General features: G+C 45.1%; 1 protein-coding gene across 1 annotated transcript in view; it reads right to left on the minus strand.

Moving 5' to 3' along the window:
* The window catches only part of LOC113620917 (putative tetratricopeptide repeat protein 41), an 81,682-nt gene that overhangs the window by 18,217 nt on the left and 44,944 nt on the right, over positions 1-18,521 (minus strand). Inside the window, exon 5 of the mRNA XM_027107367.1 lies at positions 6,961-7,108. Within this exon, the coding sequence (XP_026963168.1) occupies positions 7,021-7,108 (88 nt within the window). The 3' untranslated portion in view covers positions 6,961-7,020. The remainder of the gene's footprint in view (positions 1-6,960; positions 7,109-18,521) is intronic.

An 18,521-nucleotide genomic window follows, 5' to 3' on the forward strand; every position in this document is an offset into this window, starting at 1 on the left:
TTGGTGACAAAGGTGGGATTCTATCATCTAGTACTCCTTGCTTGGTCCAGAAGCTGCTGTTAAGAGATCCTGGGCTTCTTAATAAAAGCCACAGGAGATAGAATTTCTTACCAAAGTCAGCCTCTCAAATTTCTGCCTGCAGGGTCAGGTGGAACAAGGGTGGTGAAAGTCTGCCTTTTCAATTTAATTTTCAGGCTCAGCCAGGGACCCTAAGAAGACGGAAGAAACGTTTTTCCGCCCCTACATAGGAAAACTAAAAATATGTCAAAGAACAACTGATTCCGAGGTATCCATAAACTTAGTCTACCTTTCCCTCCCAAGGCTCTCATCCTCCTGTACTGAAGACACCCATCAGCTCTCACCACCAGGGACTGAAACAAAAGCACAAGAATTCTGCCCTGACAGCTGACTTAACCATGCACGATGTTCCTGTGAGCCTGGATCAGGCCTTATGTGAAATGAATCAACTTCAATCACTAGCAGGTGGGAAAAACTAGAAAATAATGGCGAGAAAGTGCTCCTTACAGAAAAATACTTGATCATAACCACGTTGAAAATTGACTGTAAAATGGAAACCTGTCATAAAGAATTATTTAAGAAGTCACCAAAACACTGTGATTGCCAGAGACCCTCTTATTGGAAAGTAAATGAATATATTATACTTTCACCACAGACAAGCCACCAAAACTAGTAACAAAAAATTAGGCAAAGCAACCAGATCAGGTAAACTAGTCCCTTTCCCATAAATGTTCTCTAGATTTGCGTCTGCAATTTCTGTTTATAAACAAAATCTTTACTCAGCCAGGACACGCTTACTGGGGAAAAAAAAAGTACACACACGCACACGCACGTGCACACACACACACACACACACACACACACACACACACACTACTAAATCTGTAGAGTGAAAATAGAAAATACTCTTTCCCTGCAGATATCAAGTATCTTAAGCCTTTTTTGTCAGCAAATGACTAGGCTGAGAGCAATCCTGTTTTACTGTAATATGGATGACAAGCATACATGCTGGGGGAAGCGGTTGATTTAGGTCAGGGTTTCCTAGTCTTGGCGCTGTTGACACCTTGGGCTGGGTGACGTTTTATTGTCGGGGGCTGTCCTGGGCACTGTAAGGTGTTTAGCAGCCTCTCAGGCCTCCACCCACTAAATGTGCACCCCCCACCCCGAGCCAGGACAATCCAGTTTCTCCAGACTTTTTGTCCTGAGAGTCAAAATCAGCCCGGGGTTAAAAAACACCCTTTAAGGCTGAAGTAGATTGTGCCCTGTGGCAATGAGATTTCAGGAGCCCTGACAGTGTTGCAAAATTTTTCTAGTTGTAGCATTTATAGAAACTGAGATTTCTAGTGTAGCCTACTTAAAGAAAGAAACAAAGCTGCCCAAGGGCCCAGAGGTCTCTGTTGGACCCTCATTGAACCCTCACTCTATTTGAACCCACTCACTGGAGGCACAAAAGTTGGGAAGTGCTGTCTGTGGGAATCACATCCCTGACTACACCTACCGCACCCTCCAGCTGTGGCCTGTCCCCAGCCTCCTATCCAAACATTATTTGCAGCCTCCAATTCAACTCTCATTCTCCTCAGTTCCCAAGTCTGGCAGTGATGCTCCAGGCAAATGACAGAATTCATGTGTGGCAACTATTTGCAGAACAAGCTAATGGGCTACTGAGTCAAATAAGTACTGAGGCAGTAAAACGTGAGGTCCTGCTACCCTGGTCCCTGGCAATAGCAGAGCCTGGAAAGCAGGACCTTTCTCTCAGAGGCCCCTGAGTTCTTCAACAGTGACCCTGGAGGACCACCCCTAAAATGTCAGTAAATTCCACCTAACCAATCTAGTACCAGGGATGAAGAGACTCAACAGTCACTATAAACCACAGGTAATAATATCAACATTCTGGTGGAAGAAACTCAGAGACAGAATCAGAACTCCTCCCATGAAGGGAAACAGAACAGTATGACAGAAGCAACAGAGACCAAGAGGAGGCAAGAGACCCAACCCCAATCCTCCTGGTAAGATTTAAGGCCAAAATTTTTCATTTCAATTTTTTTAACTTTCGTTTTACGTTTTAAATGTTTATCTTTAATCGGAAAATCTCTGCACCAGATCTGAGGCACTGAGTCCCATGAGTAAAATCAAAAGTGGGCCCATCGTGCTATTTCTGGTCACACGTTACTTTAGCAACGCAGGAATAAGTATGAAAAGGCTACTGCTATAGAAACTGCATCTTAAAACAGAACTGGAAGGAAGAAGGGGAACTACACTGACAGGAGAGGGGTGTGGTTCGGCATGGTGCTCTGCCTACAAAAGAATGAAAAATGGGATGGAAAGGACTTTTAAAAGATATCTTTCTGTTGTGGTACGAATGTTTATGTCCCCCTTAAAATTCTTATGTTGAAATCCTAACCCCTGAGATGATGGTATTAGGAGGTGGGGCCTTTGAGAGGTGATAAGGCCATGAAGATAGAGCCCTTACGAATGGGATTAGTGCCCCTTATGAGAGAGACCCCAGAGAGCTCTCAGCCCCTTTCTTCCACTATGTGAGGACACGGTGAGAAAACAGTTGTCTTTGAACCAGGAGATGGGCCCTCACCAAATCTGCTGGCACCTTGATCTTGGACTTTCCAGGCTCCAGAACTGTGAGAAATAAAATTCTGTTGTTTAACCCACCCAGTGTACTTATAGCAACAGACTAAGACACTTACCTAATGAGGGAAGGCAAATAAGCCGCAAAAAAAAAAAAAAAGTTGAAAGTATGTGGAACAGGAGTTGCTTGCTTCAAAAAATGAAGGCTTTTTTAAAAATAAGCAAAGTATGCAGGTGAGACGGAGGGAAAAGTCATCTGCTTCTAACAGAAATACATCAAAGCAATTACCTAATTTACACAAGGTATCACTTAGGCTAATGCTCAGCTGCTTCCTGATGAGTGAGGAGCTGGCCAGAGTGCCTGCATTTTCCTTTATTTTTATCACTGGTTTATAATATTCAATTGCTTGCTTCCTTTGAATCTAGAAACGAGAAATCTAATTAAGGCTTTGCATCCAAGAAGCATGGCATTCATCCATTTATCCAACAAACATTCACGGAATGCTGGCACTGGGGCTGCGGTTCAGAAATGAGGAAGACTAACCCTTGCCCTCTGAGAATTTCCCGGGGTAGGAGGAGAGACTGGAGGGTGAAACGGAGGACCAGCCACCTGTGAAGGACACTGAGTGCAAACCTAGGGGTTTGGGACTTTAATATTGAAGAGTTTTCATTAAGACAGTGATGTGATCCAACCTGCGTTTTAGAAAATTCACCTGGGTGCAAGTGCGGAGGATAAACTGAAGCAGGTGAGGCTATGGGAGGGGAGACCAGTTGGTCCAGAGGAAGAATGATAAGGGTCTGAGCTAATGCAGTGGCCACAGATGTGACCGAAGACCTGCTAAGTCCTGGCGTCACATGGAATGTGGTGGTCCTGGTGCTGGGAGCGCTGGCATCTGCACGTGCAGTAGGATGATGAGGTTAGGAGCTTGAGCTCTGAGGCCAAGCGTGCCTGGTAGTGACGCGGTGGTTAGGCACCACGGCTCTGCAATCAGACTCCCCTGGTGCTAATCCTGGCCTTACCATTTGAAAGCTAGTCAAGCATCCTAATCTCCTAATCTTCGGTTTTCTCGTGTTCAAGATGAGGATGACAGAGCTGTTGTGAGGATTAAATGAGAAAATGTATGGAGTGGGTTTAGCATGGTGACGGATAATAAATACCACGGAAATGTGTCATTAAAGATGGTGTCTGTACTGGGTGAGATGGGAGAAGATGCATTTTGTCAGGGAGAGGGGTGGATGTTTTCAGGCTTGAGAATGTTGACTCTGGGCTGCCCAAAGGTTTTGGATACCCAAACGGAGATGCCCAACAGGCAGATGGCTGCACACGTGTGCAGCTGATGATGGAAGTCTGAGAAGGAGATGGAGACGAGAAGCCATCGCCTTAGGGAATGCTGGCTGAAGCCCTGGGCACGGGCGAGGTCCCGGCACCGCGGCTGATACATGTAGAGTCCAAGAACTGAACCCAAGAGAGCACCACCATCTGGACGAGAGTCGGGAAGAGAAAGAGGAAACCCACGAAAGAAACCGAGAAGGCATCATCAGAGAAGATGGCCATGAGGGTGGGTAGCTCAGAAACCAGGAGAGCGTATCTCAGGAGGGGAGCCATGGATGCTGTCAAAACCTCCAGCAGCAGACGACCAACAAGATCAAAGTGCAAAGAGACACAACGAGGATGTTCCTGATGATGTTCATGGCAGCAGGCGAAACGGAGTTGGGTGGAGGGAGAGGCGAGTAACGTCAGCGGCAAGTGAGGCAATGGAGACACTTGTCTGTGGAGGGGACACGGATGAAAGGACAGCTGCTGATGAATGGATACAAAGTGGAGAGAGCAATGACATTCACTGATTTCACTGAGAACATATCCCCGTTCCTCTTAAGCCAGTTTGCTCATTCTTCTCTGTCCTGGGGGAAGGGGGCGCCAGGGGGAGGGGGGAGTTGGGGGAGGGTTACTTTTAATTTTGTAATTTGACCTCATGAATCCATCCCTACCTATCCCCACTCTCCAAGGCCCCTTAGGACCCTCTGATCATTTCCCTAGTGCATGAGAGCTGTTTTGAGGGCCCCTGGCCACCAAGACAAAGGATCTCCACATGTTTGAGAGGTGAGTTGAGTGGCACAGCGAAAATCTCCCAGTCTTAACCAATGTGGAAGGTGCGGTCACCTAAGGACAACCTTCAGGAAGGATAAAGGCTTCTCGGTCATTTCGGAAGGCTGACGGTTGACAATGAGGTCTGGAAAGAAGACTGCCAAGTACGGTCAGCTCCTCTGACACAGAGGCCATGCACACTGAACGGCGGCAGTGTTAAGTGTCTGATGAGTCACACGCTGCCAGCCCTGGATTCATGGTGGGGCAGCCCAGGCCATAGAGATGACTCAGTCAGTAAGCTACGTGTTTAGATTTCCCTTTTATGAGGCAATGGTTCTACTGTCAAGCTTTTTGCTTCTCTAAAGAAGGTCCTGTTCTCTGCTCACAGTGCTGACCTTAAGAGGAACAAAAGTAGGCTTACGTAGTGTCAAGTGCCTCAAAAATTCCCTGCTGGGGAGCAAAAGAATAATACTAAGAACTCAATTTATCAATTCAGTGCGCCAGGCGTTCTTCCAAGCACTTTACATAGAAGATCTCTCAGTTCTCACCATCATCCTGCAAGGAAAACACTACCACCACTCTCGTTTTACCAATGAGGAAACAAATGAGACACCAACATGCTAAGTATGCGCCCAGGTTCTCACCGTTACCAAGCGGCAGAAACAAAATTTGAATCCAGGCAACAGGACCCCAGAGCCCAACATCTCAGCACTACTATAGAGCACTGGTAACTTTACCCTTAGAAACCCCTTTATTGGGGCTACTCTTTTCAAGGTAAATATTCTTCGAAAGGGTTAACACTGATCTACAGTTCTGCGTTAGAGATGAGTCACATCACATTTTCCTCGGGAGCAAAAGCCAGAAGAGAAGAGGTCACCTCCCTGGTGAGAGGAAAATTCTCTCAAGGATGGTGGAAAGGGAAAAGTGAAAGGCAGGACAGCCAACAGGGCGGGGAGAGGGAGGGGCTACAAAAACAAAACCTCACAACTTTACAATTTCACCTAGAGCGTCCCTGGCCCTTCAGCCAGCTGAACTGGCTGTGCAGGGGTGCAGGCTGGGCCAAAGGAAGGGGGTGGTGGACTCTCTGTGGACTCACAGAGAACTTTCTCTCATACCAACCTATCAAAGGAAGAAGTGGTCGAGCTTGGCAAATCCTAACACAGATTAGATCCGGACGGTAATACCTACAACCCCTCTTTTTTTTGTTTGTCTGTTTTTTGTGGGGTTTTTTTGCGGTACGCGGGCCTCTCACTGCTGTGGCCTCTCCCGTTGCGGAGCACAGGCTCTGGACGCGCAGGCTCAGCGGCCATGGCTCACGGGCCCAGCCGCTCTGCGGCATGTGGGATCTTCCCGGACCGGGTCACGAACCCGTGTCCCCTGCATCGGCAGGCGGACTCTCAACCACTGCGCCACCAGGGAAGCCCTACAACCCCTCTTTTAAACACAGACGCTGACAGTCTCTCCTGACCAAACTCTACTCAGGCTCCTCTGAGCAATTTTCAACTAGGCCCCAAGCTTTGGACTTCGGTGTTCTTCTCTGCATTGTCCAACCAGCGAGAATCCTCACCGGCACCATCCCCCAGGTGACGTCTGATCACCCTGGCCTGCCTTCAGCAAGAATCCTGTTATGTCTGTTTAGCCAGAATCCACCCCCATCCGTACCCCCGACGTTTCCTCTTAGTAACTTTCCATCTACTGACCCCGCATACCCCGCTGCTTTTCCATGTATTTGGAGGTGAGTCCAATCTGTCTCTGCCGCTGCAGAACCCCTTTGCATGGAGAGCCGAGGAAAGCCCCACACGTGGCAAGAGAGTGACAGGTCTTCCCCGGCGAGGAGGGGTGGCAGGAAAGTGGGGTCTGAGGCACTGCAGGCTCTGGCCTAGGTCTTGCAGAAGACAGACCAGTGGGGTGTGGTACCGGAGACACAGTCCACAGAGGCCTGAAGTACAATGCATACATCTTCCTCACAAGGCCCGGGGTGATGCTGGGAGACACTCACAATGGCATTTTCCTCCTTTTTACTTTTCGTCCTGCCAAAACCTCTACACGGTTTGTGGGCTAGGAGCTCCTTTCAAATATATCATGGTCGGTGTCCTGACAAATAGATCAGGGCAGAACTCTCAGGCACAGTGAGTTTCTCTGCACAAGGCTGGAAGCGAAGAAGTGAGATGCCCCGATGAGTGACCCCTGACCTCCCTGTCCCTAGTGGGGTTTTTTGGGGGGACTAGGGGTGGGGAAAGGAGACACACTACTTGAAACATTTCATAAAAACTTACCTTTCACTATGTCTCAGTGGGAAAAACAGTAAATCCGCTAAAAATTCCATAATTTCTCAACTAGGAGGTTTTTCTCACCAAACTCCTCCTGATATTTAAGCCTTCTTGAAATTTCATCTTTGCAAGAGAAGCGTTTCCGGCAGCAGATCTGAAAATAAAATGCATGTGCGTAACTTACTGGGCACAATACATGTTGGCTACCTTCATTGTGCCACCAAAAATAATGCTCATAAACGTCCTTTATTCTATACAGGAGGACACAGAACAGCAGAGCAGTTTATATTAGCAGAGACTTGAGACTTTCAAAGTGATCGATAAGATGTGTGTACATCTTTATAAGAAACTAGGGCGCTACGCTCAACCGCAGCACTATGGACATTTGGGGCCGGATGGTGTGTTGCGAAGGGTCCTGTATAATGTTTGCCATCTCCCCTGGCCTGTACCCACTAGGTGCCAATAACGACACCCACAGTCGTGACAAGCTAACGCGTCTCCAGACATTGCCAAAGGCCCCATAGGGCGCAATCCTGCCCCGGGTTGAGAACCACTTAATCAGAGGATGGAAACGTTACAATTCATCCTTTCTTAACCTAATCAGTTAGTTGGGAAATGGATTAGCGAGGGTGGGTTAAGTATATTAATCATAACCGTAACAGCTAGTACAGAAAATAAAACATTTTCAAGCAAAAACACAGGTTTCCATCAGAACACCTTCAGTGTATTTCATGGTAGCCTGGTCACAGGTGTTGTTGTCCAGTAAGCTGGACATTTCAGTAGCACATTGCAGAATATGATTTTCTTTTAAGTACTCCTTAGATGCTGACTTTGCCAGGTTGTTCAGCACTCTGCCTGCAGGGAATAAATTTTGGCAAAGAAGATGATGCTCAAGGCTTTTTTTCCACAGAAGAGTTAAGATGTCACTAGGCAGGTCATTTAATATCATTTCTTCCTCGCTGCCAACAGCTGGGTTTTTTCTTAATAAATCAATCACTGACCTACATTGCATGGAGTTGGTTTTTCTATAACGAATTTGTGTGTGTGCAGAAGTTATAGGGCTGAGGAGCTGAGGCAATAGACTGAAACCAAATCCAAGTCTGTTTTGCAAATGAACCGGTCAGAAACAGAGTGAGAATACGGATGTAGTGAAACCAGCCATCACCATGGTAACCAAGTCCTAGAGAAGGCAAGCCGGTACAGCCTTGCAATAAGAAACAATAAACTGGTACAGCCTTACAACAAGAAACACGTGAATAAGCCCCATAAGCCTAATTAATAAGTAATGAGCTGTACCTAGATACACGCTGCCTTGGGAATGTACCCTTTGCAAAGGCCTAAAATTTGCTAGTTATTGAAAGTTAGATATTCTACCAATAATAGACTTCTAAAAAGTAGACAGTTTTATGGTTTTCTAAGCCATACTTTCTTACGGAAAGAGATAAAAACCATAATTATATTTCAAGAAGGTGTTACTAGAGCATTGCTAGCAGTAAACAAAGCAGATTTAACTCCCTGTGCCAAGGAATTTAGTATTAAATAAAGGATTACCATTAAATTATCAAAAAGCATCTTTCCCATCATCAATAGTACCCCATTCATTGCCCAGTGCCCACTCCAGGGCCTCAGGCCTTGCATCTGCACACCAGGGAGGGACAGCCATGTACCTGGTCTCCCTATGTCCATTCTCCATACAGCAGCAAACGTGACCTCAAAACAGAAATCAGGCGATGTCATCCCCAGCCTAACTCCTGCAAGGCTTTCCCTCGCACTGATAATAAAATCCAAATGTTTCCTGGGGCCCGAGGCCCTGAAGGATGTGAGCCCAGATGCCTCCTGTCCTTTGTTCACAAAGGCTTCTTTTTTTTTTTTAATTTTCTTATTTAAGTATAGCTGATTTACAATGTTGTGTTAGTTTCTGGTATACAGCAAAGTGATTCAATTATATATATATAGATATATATATATATAGATATATATATAGATATATAAAAACACATGTGTGTACTTTTTCAGATTCCTTTCCATTATATGTTGTTACAAGACAGTGAATATAGTTCCTTGTGCCACACACACAGCAGGTCACAAAGGCCTCTTTTCATTGCTAGGACAAGCCGAGCCCTCTCCCACCTCAGGGCTCTGCACACGATGTTCCCTCTGCCACGAATGCCCCCATCCCCACCACATGCGGCTCCTGCAGTCTGTCACGTCTCAGCTTCAATGTCCCCTCCTGGAGATGCCCCTTGACCACCCTTTCACAGGTGGTCCCTCCCCCTGCTTATGCTCTACCTCCATCTCGTTTGTGTCTCTCACTGCATTTAGTACAGCCTGTAATTACTGCATGTGTCCGCTCCCTTGTGTGTCATGTGTCACCTCTTTTCGGGGGCAGCATTGGTGACTCTGTCCTGTTCAAGCCGCTGGACTCAAAACAGTGTCTGGTGCACAACAGGTGCTCAGTAAAGAGTTTTTGAATGTGTGAGCCCTGGTCAGGCTGGAATCCCCTCCCCTCCCCCTTTCTCTGCTTGCCTAGACCCTGAATCCCCACCTGACCCTCATCAAGAGACCGGAAGTACAGTGCACTCCCATCAAAGCTGCTGCTAGGGCTTCCCTCGTGGCGCAGTGGTTGAGAGTCCGCCTGCCAATGCAGGGGACACGGGTTCGTGCCCCGGTCCGGGAAGATCCCACATGCCGCGGAGCGGTTGGGCCTGTGAGCCATGGCCGCTGGGCTTGCGCGTCCAGAGCCTGTGCTCCGCAACGGGAGAGGCTACAGCAGCGAGAGGCCCGCGTACCGCAAAAAAAAAAAAAAAAAAAAGCTGCTGCTAATGACACTGATCTACCTCTGAGCATCCCTGTTCACCAGGAGCCGGCCCCACCTGCTGTTTTCACCCCCTTGGAGAACCACACTTGTCTATACCAGGCCAAGGTCTGCCAAAATCCTCGGAACTCTGTGCTTTGGACAGCCCGGCTGGCTCTAGAAGGCCAGTCCCAGAACCCACAGAAGTGTCCCTGGTTCCCACACTGGTTTCCTCTGCTCACCAGGGTCCCAGCATGTCCATCACCAGCCCTGCCTACATTAGGATGACTTAGAAGCTAGCCTCTATGTATGGAGGATTAGAGCTTTATAAATGCCAGTGCTAGAAGAGATGCCACATAGCAAGGAGTAATGCGGTCAGGCTTTAGGGTCAGATAGGCCTAGCTTGGACCCCCAGCTCCAGAGGTGCTAGCTGCGGGAGCTGACGTAGTTGATTTCACCTCTCTGACCTTCAGTTTCTTCATCTGTAAAGTGGGGTAACAAAACATACCACGTGAGGTATATTTGAAGGTAAAAGAGCTTGTGAGCATAACGTGCCTTGTACATTGTAAGCATGAAACGAATGATAACTGTTACTATACAAGTGGATTTACAGGTGAAATGCAGAGAGGGTAAGTAGCTTGCCCAAGGTGACCTTTGATCTTACAGTAGCCTGTAAAAACAGCTGTGATTCTCCATGCCAACCTGTACCCAACTCCCCTTTGCAATGCCACTCTGCACCAGAGTCTCTTTCTCTGCCATGGAATAAAGCCTGATGACTTGCTGTGACCAATCGAATGCAGCAGAGGGGGTGTCATGCCAGTTCTGAGCCTAGGCGTAAACCTGTGCTCTCCCTCTCGGAATTGTGCAACCACTGGGTGAGCAGGCCTGGGCTGTCTTCCCGAAGGATGAGGAACACGTGACCCGAACCCTGTCACCCAGCCAGACAACCACCGGACATCTGAGTGAAGTCCTCTGAGACCAGCCAGCCCCACTGGCCCTGCCAGTGGATCACAGATGTTTGCCTGAGCCCAGCCCAGATCTGCTGAGCCTACCCTGGACCAGGGGGATCCCCTTGGTGGCCCATAGACATGGGCAGTAATAGGTGGCTGTTGGTTTTATTTTATTTTATTTTTTATTTTTTTGCATGTGATTGAGTATTTATTCTAAACCAGGTATTCTACATCCATTTTTTTTTTTTGCTCCTTGCAACAATAATATGAGGTGAAAACCATTAGCATTTTAGAGTTAAGGAAACAAACCGAGGTACAGGGAGTGTCATTATGTTGCCATGGGTCATGACCATGCAACTAGTAAGTGGTAGAGACTCAAGTCTCTCTGTCCTAAAGACTGAGCTCTACACACCCATGTCATAGAAAAGTTCCTTCATATTCATATTCATCTGTATAGTGCAGCCTTTGGACTAGATGATCTTTTGCTTATAGTTCAAAAAGAGTAGGACTGTAGCTCAGAAAGAGTATGATTCTTTGTTGGCTGTTGGTTTTAATCTGTTGAGTTTTGGGAGTGCTTTCTTATACAACATAAGATAATTGACACAGCCACTTAAATATGACATAATTCTAGACATTATGTTTAGTCTGAGTGTAAATCAGTGAGTAAAAATGCTTAGTATCTGCATTCACCGAACGTTCTTTGTTCCATTAGTGGTGCCACGGCAGCGTCGGGCATCAAATACTGGAGAACAAAAGAACGAGCTACCATGAAGGAGTACTTAACTATGCGTCAGGCACCATCCTGTGTGCTTTACGGTCTCCCTTGAACGCTTTTAGTCTCACAACGACCATGCAACGCAGGTGCTGTTTTTATTCCTATATTTTTACAAATATGACAACTGTGACCCAGAAAGGCTAAGTCTTGTGTCTAAAAGCAAAGAGCCAAAAAAAAAAAATTAAATTAAAATAATTAATACATAAGTAAATAAATTTTTTAAATAAATAAATAAATAAAAAGCAAAGAACCAGTAAGTGGAGAGGTGGGATTTGTACCCAGAAAGGCTGGCTTCACAGTCAAGCTCTGAGTGGCCCTCTTACTACTCAAAGCGTGTGAGGTACATCACAACAGCCTTCAACATTCTAAAAGGGTGGTCGGTCACAGGAGGAGCGCTCATGCTCAACCCTCACATGCCCAGCAGCCCAACAAAAAGTCAAGCAAGCAAAGCACACACACCCATTCCCCTTCCTTCACAGGTGGGAAGAGCCCGGGAGTCTGACTCTGAACCACAAGAGTTTATGCCCTCTGCACGTGCCCACCCTACCTTTTTGCTTCACTAAGTCCTGGTTGTCTTTTAAGTTGCTGGATGAAAATTCCATCAGGTTGGACCATGCTTCCTGGAAATACCAGAAGCCTTCCTTCCTGAGTCATCCCTATTTCCAGATAGAGTTCCCCGATAGCATTCTGTACTTTGGGAAGCATTCCTGTCATGGACCAACTCTACACAAAATGAAAGAGAACACACTCCTGAGGGGACACAGCGTTAGACTAGGCACAGCCGCCAGACACCCGCCCAAGAAAGGCTCATTTCATAATGAACTTGCAAAAGATCGCATGCTTTACAGCATTTCTTGGGGAATTCTAAATACTTATGAGAGTTATAGAGAAACATTTATGGGGAGACACTGCAAACCAAAAATAAATTTTGGAAAATGTTTTCACAGGTTGTTAGTTAATGGTAATGAAAATTTTTGAAGGTAAGAATAACATGATGATGTCTTGCAGCTGTTAAACCTCCCAGAGGAGGTATTATTTAAAATCCTAACGAACACCTAAAAACGCTGTCTATGTGGACCTTGAATTCAAGTGTGACCAGAGATCTGCTAACTTTACGTTCGATACACTTTTGCTTAGAATTTCAATTCCCTTTCCTGGTTTAGCATGTTTATTTCAGGGGTACTTAAACTTCATTACCTTAAATCACTCCTCTATCAAAACCTTATCAATGCATAAGAATACACTAGTCAGTTATAATCTTTTAAATGAGAGTTAGTTATTTAAATAATAATGAGTTATTAATATTTCAGAAAACTTAATATTAACAAGACTATATGTGAATATGTTTGGTAACTAATAAAGCCCTATTCAAATGGTCAGTATTACCACCATCACTGGTTATGGAATACTTTATGCTGTACTGAAATATTAGCCCGGGACAGGACTGGCTGAGCCTGGCTCCCTGGCGGGAATTCTTTCTGCTCTCCTGCACCTACTGAAAGTGACAGTCTATGGCTTGACCCAGAGCTTTCCAATAAGTGTCTTGCAAACAGGTTACACCTACTCTGAGATACTGATCTCAGCCCTGGAGGCAGCTGGTTGCGGTGTGGAATCCCTGGACCCATAGTCTTTTACACTCCCTCACGGGTATCTTTCAAAGTGCCCCTTTCTCGGCAGCTATCCTAGGTCTCAGCCCTAGTGCTCACACTTCCCATCCTCTACTTCAAGATGGCCTGCATGCTGACTTCACTGAGGTCAAACCTACTCTGAAAGATTGCCCTCAGATATTGGTTAGGATCACGATTGGCTGCAATTAACAGAAAACCCAAACTAACAGTGGCTTGATTTCTCTCTCATGCAAAAGTCAGAAAGTGGATGACCCAGGGCTATAGACACACCACAATGTCAGAGACACGGTTCCTCTTATCTCACTGTTTGACCTTGCCTGACCTCCATTCCCAAGGACACCTCTTGGTCTAAAATGGCTGTTGCACCACCAGCCATCACAGCCACAATCCAAACAGCAGGAAGGAGGAAAGAGGAGAGGGAGGGCACACCCTTCATTTCATGGAAACTTCTCAGAAGTTATCCATAGCACCTCCATTTACATCCCATCAGCCAAAACTTAGGCATGTGCTCATATCTAGCCTCAAGGGAAGCTGGGAAATGTAGTCTTCTTTCCAAACAGTCCAGGGTGGGGTGGGGACATTACTTACTACAAAAGGGGGACTAGATATTGGGAAATTATAGTCTCTGGTATACCTCACTTACCCTTTTCTTTTAAATTTCAAATTAGCAGTGTTTTCACCTATTTTCTTCCCTCTTGCCTATGCCAGAGGAAGGGATGCCCAACCTCCTTACCAAGGACCTGCCTATTCCCAAGCTCTTGAAGTCCTGTGTTCCTCACAGAGTCCCCACCAGCATCTCCAATCCACCTCTCTGCCTGGCTCATTTCCTCCTCCACACAAACACATAAATCCTGGATGAAACCTAACTTGAATCTGGTACTATCTTGACTTTTCATCTTTCTCCTTTTACTGACACACTTCTCAAACAGGTATTAACACATGTGCTTCCCCATTTCATTATCACACACTCACCTCTTAAAGCCCTGCAGTTTGGCTCCTGCCACATATACCCGCTTCCATCTCAGGGGTTACCACTGACCGTTGCTCACCAGACCTAGGGGCCTTCTTTCAGTCCTCATTTGTCCAGGCCTCTAAGGAGCAGTTGATGCTGTTAGCCACTCCCTCTTTGATTTGGGGAAACTAGGATATCCTTATTCTCTTCCAATCTCTTACTCCTGTACAGGTTTTTTCCCTTTCCTCCTTTTAAGGATAAGTAATTTTCCAATGACCGATTCCTACTGTCATTCAGAGATCTTTCCTCATGGTTTTAGCATTCACATGTATGTAGATGTCTCTCCAGTCTCTTTCCAGACTTCTAATCCTATGTTTCCCCAGCTGGCTGGATACTCCCCTTGGGTATTTTTCCTGAACTGCAAACTCAGCAGTTTAAATGTTAAAAATTCATCATCCTCTCTCCAAATCCAGGTTCCTCTTTGAATTTCCCCACGTCCATCATCAGACTCAAATCCTCAGGGTTTCCTTGATTTCTCCCCATGTCACGGCCACGTTTCCAATCAGTCTGAGTCAGGCAGAATCCCCTGTCACAGGGAGGATGACAGCTCCCAATCTACCACCAGCCCACAGTGGTCCTTTGACCCTTGAGTCTCACTGCCCACATTGCCAGGAATACTAATCGGCATGTCAAATGCAGCCATATAGTGTCAGTATCCTCTTTATGAAGACATGTCTTTTATTCCCCTCTTACTCCAGGCCGTCTGCTTCTTGAGGGCAGAGATCCCACGATCCAAGAATTGAGTTCTGTGCTTCATGGCTCTTCAGTAAACATTGGTCGATATGCCCAGTGATTGTGAAGCATTCTTAGGTCATGGTCTGTACTGGCCACCACCTATGGAGCCCTGACCGAGCAAAGCTCTTAAACTGCATAACCTCAGTGGATATCTGCAGAAACCCTAGGAAATAGGGATTATTACTCCTCTGTTACAAGCAGGGAAACTGAGGCTCAGTGAGGTTAAATCAATCCCCCAAGCTCACGTGGCTAGCCAGTAGGAGAACAAGGGTGTCCAACCCAGACCGGCCTATCTCCAAAGCTCTGCTCTGCACATGTTCTTAACAAGTGAGCCTCTGATGCATAAACAGAGGCCCCTTCACAAAAGTATCCTTTGGTTGTCCTGCAGCCTGATGCACCTATTGTGAAATACTAGGGGGAGAGTCATGAGACTTACTTTTTTAACAAGCATACTTGCTGCTATAAATCAGGGTTTCCCAGCCTCAGCACTATTGACTTCTATGCCATCTAATACTTTGACATGGGGGGGAGCAGGGCTGGCCTGTGTAGTGTAGGATGTTTAGAGCATCCCTGGCCTCTACCCACTAGATGCCGTTAGCAAGCTCCCCGCCAAGCTGTGACAACCAAAAGGTCTCCAACATCGCCAGATTGTCCTTGACAAACAAAATTGCCTCCCAGTTGAAAACCTCTGCACCAAAACTTTAAAATAACCTAATCTGAAGAAATTACAAAAGTGATTTGGCACGGAATGTATGTAGCACAAATAATAAGCTCTTTCCCCTCAAGAATGTTCAGTACATATTTCAAAGAAGTGGTTATTGCCCAAAATCATTTTAGAACTTCTCTTTGGGAAGGGCCCTCAGAGCCTAAAAAAATTATTCTGATAGTCTCCATGATGGCTAATCCCAAAGAACTGTTGCAAAAATATTTTGAGAATACAATCATAAGACTGATGCCTCTGGAAGGAGTGCTTTGAAGTGGGAAATCCTCTCTGAACGTCTCAGCTTTGTCACGCTTCCCGTGCAGCCACCTTCTCCCTTCACCCCACCTACTCCACAGGTTACGCTTCATCACAGTTGGAGATGCTGGCAGTGACTGGGATCTCCATGAGGGCAGAAACTGTGCCCACCTTGCCTACTGCTATCATCCCAACTCCCAGCACAGAGCTCAGGCTGGGCAAGGCCCTCAGGGAATGTTAGCCGAGTGGAGGACTGAGTGAATGAATGAGTGAGTGACTCAGTGAGTGAACGAGTGAACGATTGAGTGAATGGCTGAGTGAATAGATGACCGAGTGAGTGAGTTAATGAATGAATGAGTGAATGAGTCAGTGAATGAGTGAATGGATGAGGAAATGACTAAGTAAATGAGGGAATGGATGAATGAATGAATGGATGGATGAATGAATGAGTGGTCGACTGAGCGAATGGCTGAAATCAGGCATTCAGTGATGACCTAATAAAATAATTGGTGCTTTCCAGAAAGACACATGTCAGTGATGAAAATCTGGACCTCGTAGGGAAAAAAGTATTTGGTGCAGGGGGAAATTCCATAATCAAAATAAGATATCAGAGAATCACTGGACTCTACTCTCTGAAAATGCAAGAGTGGTCAAAATAGCTTCAATCAAACTCTTATTATCTCTCATCTAGGCCTCAGTTACTTGTTAACCCACGGACGGTAATAACCAAACAGCTTAAGATCTCACCGTGTGCCGCGCATTGTCTGAAGTGCTCTGTGCTACCGCTCACTTCACCCTGATAACAGCCCCACGAGGCAGATCTTAGAACCCGCAACAATGAGAACTCTGAGTCAGAGGTTCAAATTTTTGCCAAAGCCGCAAGCAGGAAATGCCAAAGCACTTGAAATCTGGGTCAGTCTGTAAATAGCCCAGGCTGATGCGCTACTCCACACTACCTTCTAAGGACACAAAGTACTGGCAAATTCAAATTGATTCACTGATTCAGTTGTCACATTTACTAAGCACCCAGAGGTTGTAAGACACCATGGTACATACAAAAATTGGTAAACAAGCATGGCCTCTGCAATAAAGGGACTGCAGATCTTGAGTCTTATAAATCTCTTTAGATAGAATTCCTTCTAGAAAGATGTATGTTGATGGAGCAGAGACAGAGCTTTATGAACATGTGAAGGCCTTTGTTTTAAAACAAAAATAGCTTTGTCTTGGGTTACATTACCCGTGGCCCATAAAATACTACAATCGGTAAACATTTATAATTTTTTAAAGGACAGTTAAATGTCATCCTAAGAACAGTTACAGTTATATGTCATGAGTGAAAGTTTCATTGTATTCAACAAGCCCAAAAGTTTCTATTTCAGGAAAAGTAAATCAATAGAGGGACAAGATAATCAATCAACCTTCCCCAACATCTTTATGAAAATTATAACCACCTAGAGGGGTGGGATAGGGAGGGTGGGAGGGAGGCTCAAGAGGGAGGGGATATGGGAATATATGTATGCATATAGTTGATTCACTTTGTTGTACAACAGAAACTAACACAGTATTGTGAAGCAATTATACTCTAATAAAGATGTAGAAAAAAAGAAAATTATAACCAACTCTTTAAACAGTATTTTATTAGTTTATTTCAACCCACTACTCTCATTCCCATCTTGTTTTAGGAACATTCCTTTTTTCCCTCCAAAATGACACCTGTTGGTTTCATTCATTCAATCGTGACTCCCTTCTATTTACTGGTTGTCGTCACTAATACACAGTTTAGGACACGGATTAAAATCAAAGCTTCCTCACTGATGAACATAAGTAATAATTATTTATTATTCATTATTCATTAGTTCCTCTATTTGTGGACTAAATTATAAACAAACAAAGGTAAATGATGTCTGAAAATACCTAACACAAGTTGAATAACGTTTGAAGGATTTAAAAAACTATTTCCCAATTTACCTGCACTAACATGTTCTCAACACTCAAGAATAACTCTTCTGCTTCATTGGTCTTGCCCAGAAGCTTCAGAAATCTCACAATAAAGGACATTAATCGGCATCTGTCAGTGGCAGTAACCTCAAAAAGTCTGCGTTCCAGCACTAGAATGGAAAGAAAAGTAAATAATCCTAAAGCATATTTGGAAGGGAACACAGAGTGCTTACCACTTCATCTTGATGCACGTTAAATATTAAATACGTTTTCTATATTTCACTGTTTCTCTCTCAAAGCATCAGCACTTTGCTTTTATTAAGGTTTACATATATTACCAAGTATCTTAAACTACCACGTGAAAAATAAGTCAAGGCCTTCAACTAATCCTCATGTGTAAATTTGGAAAACCAGAGAGTCGAAAAAGAGTATTTCTCTAGCTCAATCCATATATTGTTGTCATTTGTATTTGGGAGTGATTTTCAGGCAAGAAATAAAAGGCGTTTAAATTTCTTATACAATTCTGCCCTCTGCTGCAACTGTCTTGAATTAGTAGCTTCAGCAGAAAGAACAAAATGTTAAAAGAACAAAATAGGGAGCATACCTGTGTGTGTGTGTGTGTGTGTGTGTGTGTGTGTGTGTGTGTGTGTGTGTGTGTGTGTGTGCGCGGTTATACCTTATCATATACAAATGAAAATATACAGAATTTTTGAACTTGAAGACTCAATTAAATACATGGTACCACACAGTCATCATTTTCAGAATTTCTCTTTCCAA

This window comes from Aethalodelphis obliquidens, unplaced genomic scaffold (genome assembly GCF_003676395.1).
Source record: "Aethalodelphis obliquidens isolate GAN/ISIS:26980383/991018 unplaced genomic scaffold, ASM367639v1 scaffold8, whole genome shotgun sequence".
NCBI lineage: Eukaryota > Metazoa > Chordata > Mammalia > Artiodactyla > Delphinidae > Aethalodelphis > Aethalodelphis obliquidens.